Source organism: Peromyscus maniculatus, chromosome 17 (genome assembly GCF_049852395.1).
Source record: "Peromyscus maniculatus bairdii isolate BWxNUB_F1_BW_parent chromosome 17, HU_Pman_BW_mat_3.1, whole genome shotgun sequence".
NCBI classification, from domain to species: domain Eukaryota; kingdom Metazoa; phylum Chordata; class Mammalia; order Rodentia; family Cricetidae; genus Peromyscus; species Peromyscus maniculatus.
In genome coordinates, this window is record NC_134868.1 from 50638885 (window position 1) to 50655848 (window position 16964).

The 16964-nt window shown below is 42.6% G+C and overlaps 1 protein-coding gene across 4 annotated transcripts in view; it reads left to right on the plus strand.

The window, feature by feature from the left end:
• Window positions 1-4980: 4980 nt before the first annotated feature.
• Nek3 (NIMA related kinase 3) overlaps window positions 4981-16964 on the plus strand; it is a 39629-nt gene continuing 27645 nt past the window's right edge. For 3 of the 4 annotated variants that reach the window (XR_013045404.1, XM_042262549.2, XM_042262548.2), the window contains exons 1-8: window positions 4981-5029; window positions 7720-7890; window positions 8791-8884; window positions 8973-9070; window positions 11128-11211; window positions 13118-13185; window positions 13271-13357; window positions 14509-14563. Coding sequence is in view for 3 of the 4 variants with exons in the window: in XM_042262549.2 (XP_042118483.1) it covers window positions 7774-7890; window positions 8791-8884; window positions 8973-9070; window positions 11128-11211; window positions 13118-13185; window positions 13271-13357; window positions 14509-14563 (603 nt within the window). In the remaining variant the exon portion in view is untranslated. Of the gene's footprint in view, window positions 5030-7719; window positions 7891-8790; window positions 8885-8952; window positions 9071-11127; window positions 11212-13117; window positions 13186-13270; window positions 13358-14508; window positions 14564-16964 lie in introns of those variants that run through there. The other variant, XM_076553659.1, reaches the window with a different exon arrangement.

Genomic DNA, 16964 nt, shown 5'->3' on the forward strand with positions numbered 1-16964 from the left:
AGCATGCTGAGGAAGGCATGGTAGGGAAATGGGCCTGTCTGCTGCAGAGGATAGACAGTACTGCTTACACAGTGTTGGGTAAACCTAGGGCAGGTGTAACCTTCACAGGCTCCCTAGTTACCTCCTTACCAGCCTTCAGAACAGTGCCCCAGGCTGGAAACCAGGCATTCTAAACAAGCTTACTAGGGATAATTAAGATTCAAAAATCGGTGATACCAGGGAACTGAAAGCTTCATGCACGCTAAGCATGTACTGTATGGATGAGGCATGTGCTCAGCCCCGGTTCTCATCCTCTGATGTTTAATCTGTACAGCCAGACTTGGTTCTCCACCACAGGCAGTCTGTACCACTCCCATTTTTCCCAGGGTATTTGTTTAATTTTTTTGAGATTTATTTTTATGTGCATGAGTGTTTTGCCTGCATATATATCTATGCACCCCAGGAGTACAGTATCTGCAGAAGCCAGAAAAGGGTGTGGGAACCCCTGGGAGTGGAGTAACAGATGGTTGTGAGTTGCCATGCAGGAGCTGGGAATTGAATCTGGGTCTGCCCTTCCCTTCAGGCATTTTCAAAATCAAGACATTTTTGGTTGTCAAGGTAGATGGTTCACACATTTAATTCCCTGCAGAGGTGGCAGATCTGTGGTTTCCAGGCTAGTCTGGTCTTCATAATGAAACTATTATTTCAAAAAACAGAACGATGGGGGAACGGGGTTGTGAATACTGCTGTCATCTTGTGGGCAGAGGCCAGAGATACTGACCACAGCCTCAGTCAAGAATTAGAGTCCCAAATGTCAACAGTGCTGAAGCTGAGGAACCCCGAGATGGATCCCTCTCCTCTCTCCTTAATGCTGTTTATGACTTGCCTGATAAAGTGCCTCTTATTCCAGTAATGGACTTGTAGGTCATCATTTCTCCTGACTCTTTCATACACTGTCTGTGCTCATTCTTGGTTTCATTGACAGTTCTTCAGGTGCTCTCCCCATTGTGACCTTCCAGAGCATTAGAAACAATAGAAACAATACAGCTATGTGAGTAATAAAAGAATATTCTAGTGGCTATGATTTTGAAGAGTAAGAAGTAATTTGTATAACATACTTAACATAGTATATCTAAAATGTTGTAGCATGTCATCACTGTAAGAATTATTAGGAATTGTTTGACATACTGTGTGTTGTTGCTGTCTTTGAAGCCTTCTGTGTATTCATACCAGTCACTTTAAAAAGTACCCTCCCTGGGCCAGCAAGATGGCTTCATGGGTAAATGTGCTTGCCAATTTTGACAACCTCACATGGTGGGAGGGGAGAACCAATTCCTGCAGACTGTCCCCTGATCTCCATATGCATGCTGTGGTACAAACACACATAAATTAATAAATAATTTTTAAAAAGAATTATAAGTGTTTCGGGTACTTCAGAGGCCCAGGCAAGTGGATTACTACAAGTTCAAGACCACCCTGGGCTGTGTACTGAGTAAGAACCTTTCACAGTTGAAATAAAATGACAGTGTTTAAGGACTAGGATGTGGTACACTGCTTGCCTACCATTCATGCGGCCCTGGGTTCCATCCCCCAAGCACCACAGAAATAAGATGGAATGGTGAGATCTGCCTGTAGTCTTAGTTATTTTGGAGACTGGGGCAGTATAATCACAAGTTCCAGGTCAGTTCAATACAAAGCTAAAATAGACATTGTGTCCAAATGGAAAAGAAAAAGTTGGTAGCCACACAGCTACATTCAGATGATAGGGATGCCAACTTCATTTCCTTCACAGGGATTTCCAACATAGACACCAAGATGTGCTAGTCCAGTCATCGCTACGTCAGCACCCTCGTCTCGGTGCCTTCCTGGTTTGCTTACCTGCATAGATTTATTTAACCTTATGTGTTGTGTTCTGCTTGCACATAGGTATACATGTCACCTGTGTGCCTGGTGCCCACAGAGCTCAGAAGAGGTTGTCAGAATCTCAGGAACTGGAGTTACCCATGGTTGTAGCCATCCTGTGGGTACTGGGAACCGAACCCAGGTCCTCTGCAAAAGCAGCAAGTGCTCTTAATTGCTGAGCCATCTGTCCAAAGTTCACTCTGGGAAACCAATGAGTTTATTGGACTTCCTTACACAACATAGGGGTTACTATGTGTGGGCACTCCTCCAATGAGTCAGCTCTGGAAAGACTTACCCAGCTGAGTTGAAGACTTCCCCATAGCCATGTAGATGAAGTCCCTGCTCTGTAGTCTTCTGTGACCTGTAGATTCTCTTAACCCCTCCCTAGGCTAAGTACAGAGTCGCCAGGTGGTAGGGAGCAGCTCAATACTCCAGCACAAGAATGCTGCTGTTTTTACTTTTGGGGGCCCACCATCCAGGACCTAAATAAATCACAGAGTGTTATTCTTTGTTACTGAATGCCCAGCCTTAGCTTGCCTTGTTCCCAGCCAGATTTTCTTAAATTATCCTATCCACTTTTTGCCTCTGGGCTTTTACCTTTTTCTATTTCTGTATATCTTTTTTTATTTCTTACTCCATGGCTGGCTGTGTTGTTGGGTGGCTGGTTCCTGTCATACCTTACCTCCTTTTCTCAGTCCTTGATCTCTCCTCCCAGATTTCTCCGCTTATCTATTCTCTCTGCCTGCCAGCCCCACCTATCCTTTCTCCTGCCTCGCTATTAGCCATTCAGCTCTTTATTAGACCAATCAGGTGTTTTAGACAGGCACTGTAACACAGCTTCACAGAGTTAAACAAATGCAACATAAAAATGCAACACATCTTTGCATAATGAAATGTTCCACAGCATAAACATGTAATGCATCTTAATATTCCACAACACAAGAATCCAGAGTCTCATGCCTTATGCCCCTCTGTGGGAGGGGGCGGCATCAGGAAGCTCATCTGGGATGATCTTTCTCAAGGGACACTGGTCCAGAGGACAGTCACTCTTGACAGCCTTCTTGGTATATGAGATTAGAGGGTGGCTCCAGAGGTGTGTTGGTTAGTAATCTAATAAGGCAGAACCATGAGTCACATACAGGGGTTAAGACATTTTTTTTTTTTATACTGTAAATGAGGGTTCCTGTGAGATTCCTAGGAAATTTCAGGGAAAGGAAAAAGACCACACCAGAAGGTTGTCTTAAGGTTAAAATTGCTGTGATGAAACACCATGATCAAAGTTAGGGAGGAAAGTGGTTATTTGGCTTTCATATCACTGCTCATCATTGAAGGGAGTCAGGACAGGAATTCAAGCAGGGCAGGAACCAGGAGGCAGGCTGATGCAGAGGCCATGGGAGCGTGCTGCTTACTCAGCCTGCTTTCTTGCACAACCCAGGACCACCAGCCTAGGGATGGTCCCACCCACAGTGGGCCCTCCCCCATCAATCACTAATTACAAAAATGCCACAGAGGCTTGTATACAGCTGGATCTTATGGAAGCATTTACTCAATTGAGTTTCCCTCTTTTCAGATAACTGTAACTTGTGTCAAGTTGACATAAAACTAGCCAGCACAGAGGTCATATACATTTAGGCCTTAAGCATGACCCATTGCTATTTTAACATTATTATATGAAACACCTCTATATAAAATGGATATTCTATGTTGGCAACATTGATGGTGAATGTTAATAGTGCTGAAAATTCCTTTTTTTAGATTAGGCCTTTATTGGAACTCACTTTGCAAAGCATGCTGACTTGAACTGGAGGAGATCCAGATCCACCTGCTTCTGCCTCCAGAGTGCTGGGATTATTAAAGGCATCCACACCAAGTCCAGCCTGTACTGGAATTCTTGACTGTCAGCTGGTTTGAGACTTGGAGCAGGCTCTCTAGGGAGGGGCTCTTTCCTTTCCCGAGTCTCCCTATTCTTCCCTTTTTATCCTGCCTCACGTTTGTACAGCGTCAGCCTCCCTGCTTCCCTGCTGTACATTTGACTGTAGTCTGGCTGGCTGGTCATGTCCCCTCGGCCTAACATTTTGGAGGTGTCTCCGTCTGCTGTCTTGTGGTTTTAATTTCTTCCACAAACATGAGTTCCATGTGGGATCTGTAGGGAAGGGGAGAAGGGGGAGGGTTAGGTCTTGCTGACAGAATGCTCTGGCTGCAGAAAACCAGACATCCTCCTGATACTGACCTGATGTCACTGCTCAACTGTTATCAGTCAGTCATGTCTGTTATCTCAGGGAGAAAACTGTTTCTTGAGACAGTTCTCAAGATAGCCTGCTGTGCCGGAGCAAGCAGTTCCAAAAGGAGCTCATAAACTTCTCAAGAGGGCCTTACACTGCATGTACCCTCCGAAGCTGCATCAATTTCCTCATACCCAAGCTCCTCACACACTCCTATAAGAGTCCTCACGGGCTCCCTCCCCTTTGTACAGCATCCATCCCCAAGGGAAGGTTGATGCCTCTTGCTGTGCTAATAAACATTGTTTCACCTGTTGAGGCCAGAGTTTGGTCACTCTCCTGCCTTTGTTCCTTTATTCTGCATCCCCAAATCGAGCATTTGCAACATAGCCCTGGCTTGCCTACCCGGAACTTGCTATATAGATCTAGACTAGGTTGGCCTCCAATTCTGCATCTTCCTGCCTCAAACTTGAGTGCTGGAATTACAGGCATGTGCCACCACTTCCCGGTACAACTAGAATCCTAATGACTTTATACTATGTAAGGGACGAAATAAACAGATTTCAGAGTGGAAGGTGGATTTCTTGGGGGTGGTGGCATTATTCTACTTTTCACTTTTTCCAAGGTCATACAGTAAAGGCTAGAAGTGTTGTCCTTGTGAAACTTGTGTTTGTGGACTGTCCGCCTAATCTGGAGCAGGAAGTCAAGTTACTGGTGGCACCATCTCAAAATGTTAGCACTATTCTACTGCAAGGTGGCGCAACAGCTTTAAAACTGCTCCTTGAGGGCCAGACCTCTTTCTTTTGGTTGCAACAAGAAGCACGGCCCGCCCCTCCACTGGCCCCGCCCACCCCATCCCCGCCCCGCCTCCGGCCCCGCCCAGTGCCGACGCCCGCACCCGGTGGAGGAGTGCCGTGCGCTGCTGGGAGGTGGGTTTGGAGAGCGGTCGGGGCCAGCAGCCTTGGAGAAAGGGGTGGGTGGAGCCTCTCGGCGGGGTCCTAAGCCACCGGTAGGCGCACGCCCGCTGCGGGGCGACCGGGAAACGTGTGCACAGCGCTCCGCCGCGGTAGGCTCCGCGCCTGGGTCTCGGGTCTCGGGGCGCGCATGCGCGCCGCCCATGGTGCGGAGCAGCGGCGGGCGGGTCTTGATGGAGTAAAGAGCGAAAATCCTGGATGTGTGCCCAGAGATCCCTGCCTAAACAGTCTGGACAGTGACCCCCTAACCCCGCTTCTGGGCACTAGCAAATCACTTTAGCTTTTTTTTTTCTATTTTTTTAAAATTTATTTTTATTATTAAAGGGGTATTTGATGATAAACAGGGGAAGGAACCAATCCACTTTCGCCACACCCAGTCTTTTCAGGCCTGCGTTTATGGGTGTAGTACTGAATATTAAGCACTTGGAGATTTAAAAGTACAAATGTGGTTTCAGCCAAGGAAAGCCTTGTTCCAAGCTCATCAGTCATTTTCAGTCGTATAGGTTAAATTTCTCAAGCACCAGAAACGAGAAAACAGCAATTGAAACCGGAGGCCAATTAAGCTGTGAAGGACTTGGTTGTTTTCTTGTAGTTTTATTGGGCTGTGGTGGTGGGGGTTGGGGCGGGGTCCTCATTTGTAGCCCTGCCTGGCCTTGAACTCACGGTGTAGACAGGGTGATCTCTGACTTAGTGGCTCCTGCCTATGATTTCTGCCTCCTGAGTGTCATAGGCCTGTGACTTGTGCCTAAGTGTATTCTGGAAACAATACATGGATTTGGTTATAGGGAGGGTTTATTGCTGTAGTCTGCTATAGTCTCCTGGTAAATCTGTGATGGACTGGACCACAACCAGGAAGACAGTGTAGTTGTTGGGTTAGTTTTGAGACAGTGTCTCACCATGTACCCCTGGCTGGCCTAGAACCCATGGCCATCATCTTGCCTCTGCCTCCCAAGTGCTAATATTAAAGGTGTTCACCAGCTACGGATTGGAACCTTACAGGCCCCCCTGTAGGATTCGATCCGTGGGGTTTGCATTACCTTTTGTGCTCTATAGTTTACAACCTGTTGTGTGTGGTTTAAACAAATAAAAAAGTAAAACACCATTTGGCTTTGTGAACCATCAAGTAAATTCATTCCAGTGAAAAGTCAGGTAAATTCATTCCAGCATTTTTCCTGTGATGAAAACAGTGTATCACCTCTAAATGTAGTCCTTTCCATTTAGCTTCTACCCCCCCCACCCGCCAATCTAGTCCAGAGCCTTTAACACCTGCTTATAATCATAATTGCTTCTTGTGTAGTGTATGTGCCAGCAAAGGTGTACTAAAAATCCTGCTGCTTTTGTATGGAGACTTTGAAGTCAGACTGTGTTTAAATATCCCTTTTGAGTCCTAAGTACCTCCTGCTCAGTAGGTCCAAAATGGGACATATCTTTCTTTTCTCCCCTGTTTCCCCTTCCCCAGCCACACTCTCATGCTTAAAAATCAGAGGCTCTACACATGACATTGAGGCCTTCACTTTCTCTCTGAGAACTGAGTATTACCATTCTGCAGTTCACACCAGAGCCCTCCCTCTTCTCTATTTGTTCCCATGACTCTGTTATAGAAGATAAATGAATTGTTCTTTCTTTCCTCCCTATTTTCCCCATGGTCATCACCCTACTGCACTTCATCATTTTCTCACCTTTTCTGCTGTCGGAGTCCCGGCTTTGGTCTGGTCCATTTGTGCCTTTTTCACCCGGTCCATTAACGCTGTGACCCGGAAGGGATTCTTCTGCTATGCAGATAGGACTGTGTTGTTCTTTAAAACCGTTAGGAGACAGACTATTCATTACCCTAAAGATAAAAACCCAGCAACAAAATTTTAAGGGAAGAAGCAAAAGAAGGGAAATGGTTGATATTTAAGTACAGATTGATAACCTAGACAACAAAAACAAGAAACTTTAAAAAAAATATATCATAAAGCCTCTATTTCCTGTGACTACTATCCAGATGACTGGAGTGTCGTCACTGTGGAAGTGATTTGTTATGTTTGCGTATGTTGTACTTTTTGGTAATTTACACGATGGCAGCTTGTGAGACCCTGACAGACATGTCTTTGTAAACTAGATTGGATTTTAAAAAAAAAAAAAAAAAATCACTGCTAAAACAATACATCTTGCTATTTTTTTTTTTTTTTCATTCTCCAAACTTCAGGACAGGGGATAATTCACCAGAACATTATCTTACTATCCAAAAGCCTCAACCTACACATTTAAACTTTTTAAAAACGTCATTTATGCTGCCTAACTTCATTACTGAAAGAATATTGACAAGACGTTATTTTGGCAAATTAAATCTTAAACATGGCTTTTCAACAAGATGACTATAGCCGGGCGGTGGTGGCACACACTTTTAATCCCAGCACTCGGGAGGCAGAGGCAGGCGGATCTCTGTGAGTTTGAGGCCAGCCTGGGTTACCGAGTGAGTTCCAGGAAAGGCGCAAAGCTACACAGAGAAACCCTGTCTCGAAAAACAAAAACCAAAACCAAAAACAAACAAAACAAAACAAAAACAAACAAACAAACAAAAAAAAGATGACTAGAGCTACTTTGAATTAGCCTTGCATTTTAAAAGGAAATTCCCCACGGATTCTGTTTTTTAAATATAGTTTGGGAGATCCAGCAGTGAAGGCAGGAGTGGAGCCCCGCCGTGGATACCCAGCATGGACGACTACACGGTCCTGCGAGTGATTGGCCAAGGCTCCTTCGGCCAGGCCCTCTTGGTTCGGCAGGAAAGCAGCGGTCAGAAGTTTGCCATGAAGGAAGTAAGACTTCTCAAGGTAACTAACAGGAACAGCTCACGTTGAAAGTGAGCATACAGCCTTTGTAGAGAATGTTCTTGTTGTTTAATGTGTCATTGACTCTCCCGTAAATATGTAATCAGTTTATTCATGAGCTTTACAAAGGCTTGATGTCTTCTCTACGGTTCTTAGCCTAGTAAAATGAACAGAGAAGTAGTCACAATGTACTGATTGGTCTCAGTGATAACAGTTTCCAGTTTTGTATACCAGCAATGTGAAAAATCAGCCAAATGTAGTCAGGTACTGGGCTCTACATCTGGGCTCCATAGTACTTTTTGATTCTAAGTCATTTAGAAGTTCGTCCTTGAATAAGTTTTTAATGAGTAGTTTGGGAAACTTAATTTATGTTCATCTTTGCATATTTTTCATCTGGGCCGAGGGACCAATGGAAGCGTGCTTAGAGTCAGTTGCAATGAAAGCTTTGGTTTTTCCTTGAGTGTCTTTATATGGTGTTTTCGGTAGAACACTGGCTATCCATCAGCTGATGCCTAGGCAGGTTTGTTCTTGGATTTGGTGGTGGTGGTGGTGGTGGTGGGGAATCAAACCCTGGGCCTTGAGCATTGCTGAGGGAGGGCTCTACCACTGAGCCACATCACCAGTCCAAGTACATAGGAAAATTAGTTTGCATTCTGTATGTGTAAGGAAAATAAAAACCTATGCTCCAATACAGCCCGAGCTTGGTCAGCCCGGGCACACAAAAAAGCTGTAATCAAAAAGTCACTGCATATTTTGTTTCAGAGTTTGAAAACTTGAGCTGAAGTAGATTTACAAACCTGCAGGTAGCATTGACGTCTCATATAAAGCTGTACAAAATATTAGTTTGAGGCTATTTTAAAATTTAGCATTGAATTTCTAATTATTTAAAGTTTTTTTTTTCAGTCTTTCTCTGAGACACAGAATTCTAGGAAAGAGGCTGTTCTGCTGGCGAAAATGAAGCACCCCAATATTGTTGCCTTTAAAGAGGCATTTGAAGGTAAATATGAATCCTCCCAGATGTGCTCACACCTGAACTTAAGTTTTAGCGACTGTGGCTTTCCTAAGGAGTCTCCTGTGTGTTTCAGCTGAAGGGCATCTGTACATCGTGATGGAGTATTGTGATGGTGGGGATCTAATGCAGAAGATTAAACAGCAAAAAGGAAAGTTACTTCCTGAAGATACGGTAAGAAACAGACTTACGTAGTTTCTAAGTTCGGAAGCAAATTTCCCCATAAGCCTTGTATAAATTAAGATTGAAACATGGCCATCTGTAATCACCTGACCTAGTGAGAAGCTACTCTTTTCAAGGTCAGTGTTACTGGTTTCCTCAGGCAACGTGTCTTAGAGTTTCTATTGCTGTGATGAAACACTGTGACCAAAAGCAACTTGGGGAAGGAAGGGTTTATTTGGCTTACATTTATATATCATTGGAGGGAGTTAGGACAGGAACACAAACAGGGTTGGAACCTGGATGCGGGAGCTGATGCAGAGGCCATGGAGGGGTGCTGCTTACTGGCTTGCCTCTCATGGCTTGCTCAGCCTGCTTTCTTACAGAACCCAGGACCACCAACCCAAAATGGGATAGGCTCTCCCACATCAATCAATAATTAAGAAAATGTTCTACAGGCTTGCCTACAGCCTAATCTTATGGGAGCATTTTCTTAATTGGATTTCCTGGGTTACACAGTGAGAATCTGTCTAAAAAAAATAAACAGAAGAAAAAGAAAATTAAATAAGTAATACTTACAGATTCACATATAGCTCAGTGGTAGAGCATTTGCTCAGTATTCACAAAGTCCTGGAGTCTATCCCCAGAATTATATAAACTGGGTTTGGTGATGCATGCCTGTAATCCCAGTATTTGGGAGGCAGAGGCAAAAGGTTCAGAAGTTCAAAGCCTTCCTTGACTACATAGCAAGTCTGAGGCCACTCTGGGACACAGACTCTCTTCCTCACCTTCCAGATAGACACACAAAAAAAGAAAGTTATATTCCGTTGAAAAGAAGAAGAAAAATATGGTAGAAATTTCATTAAAATATACATCTGGATCATACATAAGATGACAAAACATAGGAATCAGGTTTCTGAATTTCTTCAAACAATACTGAATTTTAGTTGAACTGTATAATTTTTATGAGTTAAGAATTCACTTTTAGCCGGGCAGTGGTGGCGCATGCCTTTAATCCCAGCACTCGGGAGGCAGAGGCAGGCGGATCTCTGTGAGTTCGAGGCCAGCCTGGGCTACCAAGTGAGTCCTAGGAAAGGCGCAAAGCTACACAGAGAAACCCTGTCTCGAAAAACCAAAAAAAAAAACAAAAACAAAAAAAAACAAAAAAACAAAAACAAAAAAAAAGAATTCACTTTTAACAATAGTTACATAGTATTAGGATGTCATCACATACCAAATGAGTCATATGATGTCAATTGTCTCTAGGAAGTGGAAGGTCTTTGTGTACAATTTTTCTCTCTCTTTCTTTAGAAGTCTCAAAGGTCCTTAACCAGTGATCTTACTCCAATTGACACTGTTAAATCTATTTTTTCTGTTTATGGTAGCACATGCTGTATGGTAGTTCTAATGTTTTGGGGGTTGAGCCAGGAGGATTGCTATGAGTTTGAGGCCAGTGTGAGCTTTATATTCAGTTCCAGGCTCTCCTGGACTAAAGAGTGAGTCTTTGTCTCCAAAACAAAACAAAACAGGGTGGGAACTGAGGGGCTCAAGGGGCCCTCTCTTCTCATTATATGTAGTCATTGGCTGATAGAGGAAGGAAAGACTTTCTTCAGTGATGTATTTACTGGCAATGTGCCCATGCTCCTGAAACACCCCTAATGGAAACTATTGGATCACTTCAAAACCCAAAACAGAATAAAACAAAAACAGGAAAGTACGAAGAGGGAAGTTGGGAAGGGAAGAGGATTTAATGGAGGTAGGAGGGAGACAGGTGAGGGTCACAGGGAGACAGGTGTGATTGGAACATACTGTGTATATGTACAAACTGTCACAATGAAATCCGTTATGAACAATTAATATATGCTAATAAAACATTTAAAAATTAAAAAAAAAAAGAATTCACTTTTAAAATCCTGGTAAAATAAGGCCTAGAGGTGATTCCTCAGAATTTGAATTGACATCAGCTAATATTGCATTTTTATTAATTCTTTTAGACCTTTATACAGTGTATTTTTTATCATAATTACCTCCAATTCTTCCCCCTAAATCCTATGTATACTTTTTTCTTACAGATACTTAACTGGTTTATACAAATTTGTCTCGGAGTAAATCACATTCACAAGAAACGTGTGTTACACAGAGATATCAAGTCCAAAGTGAGTACAGGCATTTTGGGGTCTGGGGAAAAAAGAAAACAATTTCATTGTCTTTTTTCCCTATTGTTATTTCTTTTTGGGACATTCTATTTAGTTTAGTTTAGAAAATTTTGCCAATCTAATACTTTTTATTTTTACTCTTTTAATTAAAAAAATTTAACCAGGTGTTGTAGCCTTTAATCCCAGTACTCAGGAGGCAGAGGCAGGTGGATCTCTGAGTTTGAAGCCAGTCTACAGAGTGAGTTCCAAGATAGTCATGGCTACACAGAGAAACCCTGTCTCAAAAAGAACAAAAGAAAACACAAAATACCCTTACCTTATAGAAGTAAAATTGATACAATTTTATATATTTATAGTACACAATATGTGTTTTAATATACATACAAGAATGCACATTGTAACATGATTAAGAAATGTTAATTGATGTGTCTATAATCTTCTTTACTTTTTTAGATTTATTTTTATTATTTTAAGTGTGTGGGGGGGGATGTGGGTGTGTGCATGTGTGTATACATGTGTACCATGTGTGTATACATGTGTACCATGCGTGAGAAAGTATAGATGTCCAAGAAGGCCTGGGCTTTAGAGTCCCTGGAGCTGGAGTTACAGATGGTTGTGAACCACCTGATATGTGTCCTGGGAACCAAACCCAGGTTCTCTGGAAGAGCAAAAAGTGCTCTTAACCACTGAGCCATCCCTCCAGCCCCCTCCCCTTCTGAACATTTAATACCTACTTTTCAACCAGACATGGTGGTATCTGCCTGTGATCCCAGCCCCTGGGAGGCCAAGGCAGGAGGATTTCTGGTTTGAGGCCAGCACAGACTCCTGAGTCAAATCACTACCACATAAAAATAAATAAAATCTACTCTTTTAGTAATTCTCAAGAATATCATATATTGCCAGGCAGTTGGGGGAGGGGGCATGCTTTTAATCCCAGCTCTCTAGAGGCAGAGGTAGTTGGATCTCTGTGAGTTTGAGGCCAGCCTGGTTTACAGAGTGAGTTCCAGGACAGCCAAGGCTACACAGAGAAGCCCTGTCTCAATAAATAATAATAATAATAATTAATAATAATAATAATAATAATAATAAATAATGATAATAATAATAAAGTTGCATATTAACCATGGTTACCACCATGTACAATAGATTTTTTTTGTTTGTTTGCTTTAAGACAGGGTCTCACTATATAGTCCTGCTGTCCTAGAACTCACTATGTAGATCAGACTGGCCTCTAACTTAAAGAGATTCACCTCCTGCCTCCCATTGAAGATGTGTGTTACCATGTCAGCCTTGCCGTAGTTTTGGTATTTTGAGATAGGGTTTCTCTATGTAACAAAGCTGGAACTCACTTTGTACATCATGCTGACTTCGAACTCACAGAGATCCACTTACTTGCCTCTGCCTCCCAGTTGCTGGGATTAAAGGTGTGCACCACCATGCCTGGCGGTAGATCTTACAGATTTACTTATCCTAAGTAGAACTTTACACCCTTTGACCTAGAATTTATACTAACCAAATAAAATATTATATGTGAAAAAGGAGTTAAAATCTCTTTTGGAGTCTATGTGAATGTAGCCCTTTTAATGTCCACCAGATAAATGCGTGTGTTCCCAGGGAGGAAGTGGGCAACACCTGCCCCAGCCACCAAGTCACCAGCATAGGCTCCTACTGATGAGATCTGATGCCACCTGACATGTGCATGTTAGACTTCAGAGCAGTCACCCCGAATCCCCAGGCAGGGGAATGTGCAGCTCTTTTAACAGGGGACCTTGCTAGTTTTTCGTTCTCTCAGCTGTCAGTATTTCTACCCTTATCTCCACTATCAGCAGGCTTTGAAAGCTGCTCGGGAGACCCCTGCCTTATGCTGGGACGATCAAGATTTAATCCATGTTCTTTTTCAATGCAGAATGTCTTCCTCACCCAAAGTGGAAAAGTGAAACTAGGGGATTTTGGCTCTGCCCATCTTCTCTCCAGGTATGTATCTGTCCCATTCAGCGACAGAGATGGGAACAGTCCTTTTCAGAAGAGCTTCGGAATCATTGCCTTTCTGTGGTTTCAGTCCCATGGCCTTTGCCTGTACATACGTGGGAACACCTTATTATGTGCCGCCAGAAATTTGGGAAAACCTGCCTTATAACAATAAGAGGTGAGTAGTATCTTTCTTTGGACAAGGCTGGCCATTTGATGGGGGGGTCTCTAGCTTGCAGACTGAAGCTGGAATCTGGTGCAGATGCATGGTGCTTCCTAATAAAGGAAGCGAAGGACCTCTACAGTGAAAACTTTTTTTTTTTATTTTGGTTTTTCGAGACAGGGCTTCTCTGTGTTGTTTTGGTGCCTGTCCTGGAACTCTCTCTGTAGACCAGATTGGCCTCGAAGGTTGGCCTCGAACTTACAGAGATCCACTTGGCTCTATCTCCCAAGTGCTGGGATTAAAGCAATAAAAACTTTTTTAAACCTCTGAAGAGATAAAGACACCAGAAAAATGGAAAGACATACCATGTTCATAGATTGGTAGAACTAATATTGTAAAAAATTGTTTTGCCAAAAGTTATTTACAGATTCAATGCAATCCAAATTAAAATCCCTATCTCATTCTTTACAGAAATAGAAAAAAAAACTATCTTAAAATTCAGAGGGAATCACAAAAGACCCCAGACACCCAAAACAATTCTGAACAAAAAGAATGTTAGAAGGATTACAATTCCAGATCTTAAGCCACATTAGAATAACAAAAACAATACAGTACTGGCACAAACATGTGGGACAAAATTGAAAACCTAAACATGAGTACACATAACTTCAGCTATTTCATATTTGACAAGGATGCCAAAAACACACACTGGAGAAAAGATATCATCTTCAACAACTGATGCCTGGGAAACCTGGCTGTCCACATGCAAAAGAATGAAATCAGACCCATATCTATCACCTTGTACATAACTAACTCAAATGGATCAAAGACCTAAGTGTGAGACCTGAAACTTATAGAAGAAAATAAAATAAATCTACCACGTGATCCAGCTACACCACTCCTTGACTTATGTCCCAGGGACTAGAAATCCTGCTCTACAGATGCTCAGCCATGTTCATTGCTGCTCTATTCACAGTAGCTAGGAAATGCAGACAACCTAAAGGTCCTTCAATAGTTGACTGGATAATGAAAATGTGGTACACATACACTACAGAACACTAAGCTACAAAAATAAATTAAGTATAATAAAAATAAGAGGAAAATGCTTGTATCGCCTTGGTAACACCTAACAGAGTTGTTGCTATGCCGTCTCTTCATGCTTCTAGTGACATCTGGTCCTTGGGATGCATTCTGTATGAACTCTGCGCTCTGAAGCATCCAGTAAGTATGGCGCCAGACCAAGGAGCCATTTGTCATGCCCTGCTAAGGCCCGAGGGATGTGCCAGATTTGGCCTGGGGTTCACTTCCCCAGGAAGAATTTGTTACAAAGTTCCCGTTGGTTCCCACTATTATCTTTGTGTGGAGCCTTGTTGTAGGTCTGTGTCTGTTAGAGGCTGTGATTCTGTATGTAGCTTTTCTTCTTCTTTTTTTTTAAAAAAATGAACACAATATTTGCCATTGTAACCATTTTTATTTTATTTTATTTTTATTTATTTATTTTTTTTCCGAGACAGGGTTTCTCTGTGTAGCTTTGCGCCTTTCCTGGAACTCGCTTTGGCAACCAGGCTGGCCTTGAATTCACAGAGATCCGCCTACCTCTGCTTCCGAGTGCTGGGATTAAAGGCGTGTGCCACCACCGCCCGGCTATAACCATTTTTAAGTTCACAATTCAGTGGCATGAATTACATTCAAGATATTAATTACACTCATGATATTCATTAACTACACTCATGATATTCATTAATTGCATTTGTGATATTCATTGATTACATTCATAGTTTTCATTCAATAACTGTATTGATGATATTCATTAGTTACATTAATTGTATTGATTAATTACATTCATGATATTATGTCCTGATACAGCTATCCGTTTGTGGGGCTTTTCCATCACACAAAACAGAAACTTTGTACTTAGGAAATCATTGCTCTATATTCCTTTCTTCTCCATCTTGAGATAACTTCTGATCTTTCTGTCTCTATGAATTTGTATATTCTATATATTTCATGTAATACAATTCTAATGTCCTTTTTTTTTTAAAAAAGATTCATTTATTTTATTTCGTGTATATGAGTGTTTCGCCTGTGTGTATTTGCACCACATGTGTGCCTGGTGCCCAGGAGAGTCAAAGGGTGTTAGATAGTCCAGAACTGGAGTTACGGATGGTTGTGAACCATTATACGGGTCTTAACCTCTGAGCAATCTCTCCAGCACCTACTTGTCCTTTTCTGCCTGGTTCACTTTGCTTTCTGGGTTATAGCGTGGATCAGAATTCCATTCCTTTTTATGACTGAGTAATATACCACGGTTTGTATGCACTGTTTTGATTACTGTCTCACCTGTCTACGGGGTTAGTTGGGTTGTTTATATTTTCTTTCTATTGTAAATAATGTTGATGTGAACATAGGTAAACATGATTGTTAAGAGTCCCTGGTTCCAACTGTTAATGTATATACTGAAGAGTTCAGTTGTGGGTCATGAACTCATTTATGCTTAGTGTATTAGTTAAGTTTCGTTGCTGTGGTAGAGCACTAACCAAAACCAAGTTTGGGAGGAAAGGGTTTATTCATTTTACAGTTACAGTCCATCATCCAGGGAAGCCAGGGCAGGGACCATGGAGGAACTTTGCTGGGCTCTCCCACATCAACCATGGATCAAGGAAACACTCCATAGACTTGTGTACAAACCAGACTGGTAGACACAGTTCCTCTTTCACCTGGTGGCTCTTGTTTCTGCTTGACAAAGGCTAACCAGTGCACTTAGCTTTTTTTTTTTAATTAAAACATTTTTTTTTGAGAATCTTATATATGAGTGCTGTATTTACATTTATTCCCCTCCCTATACCTAGCCTTAGTTCTCCTGTGTCTCTCCCCACCTCCATCTCAAGTTTATGACCTTACTCATTTGGTGGTAGTTGCCTGTTTGGTGGTAGTTATTCATTTGGTGGTAGTTTCTCATTTGGTGGTAGTTGCCTGTTTGGTGGTAGTTATTCATTTGGTGGTAGTTTCTCATTTGGTGGTAGTTGCCTGTTTGGTGGTGGTAGCTGATCACATAAAGCAACAATCAAAGCTGTCCCCGATTAGGTCTTCACTTTCATAGAAATAAAGTCATTCATCTGTGTGTCAAACCTGTGTGCTTGAGAGCACACAGCTCAGGAGGCGGTTGGGGCAGAAAATGTCCCCTCAGCACCTGACGTGAAAGTCATTCAGCCCATGCATGTGTTGTTCATGATAGGACATCGCCCTTGAATAGAACTGACCCCTAGTGCCAGCTTCACAGCTTACAGAGGTAAGCTGGGCCTGGTGGTACACGCGGGGGACAAGGCCAACCTGACAGAGAAGACCCCCCAAATAGTCTGAGAGTGCCAGTGACATAAACATGGGGAGGAGTGGAGAGACAGTTCGGTGGTTAAGAGCACTTGATGGTTTTGCAGAGGACTCAAGTTCAGTTCTCGGCACCCAGGTGGAGGCTCACAACTGTCTCTAACTCCAGTTCTTGGTGGTTTAACACCTTTGGTCCCTGTGGGCACCTGAACATTGCCTCTCTCTCTCTCTCTCTCTCTCTCTCTCTCTCTCTCTCTCTCTCTCTCTCTCTCTCTCTCTCTCTCTCACACACACACAC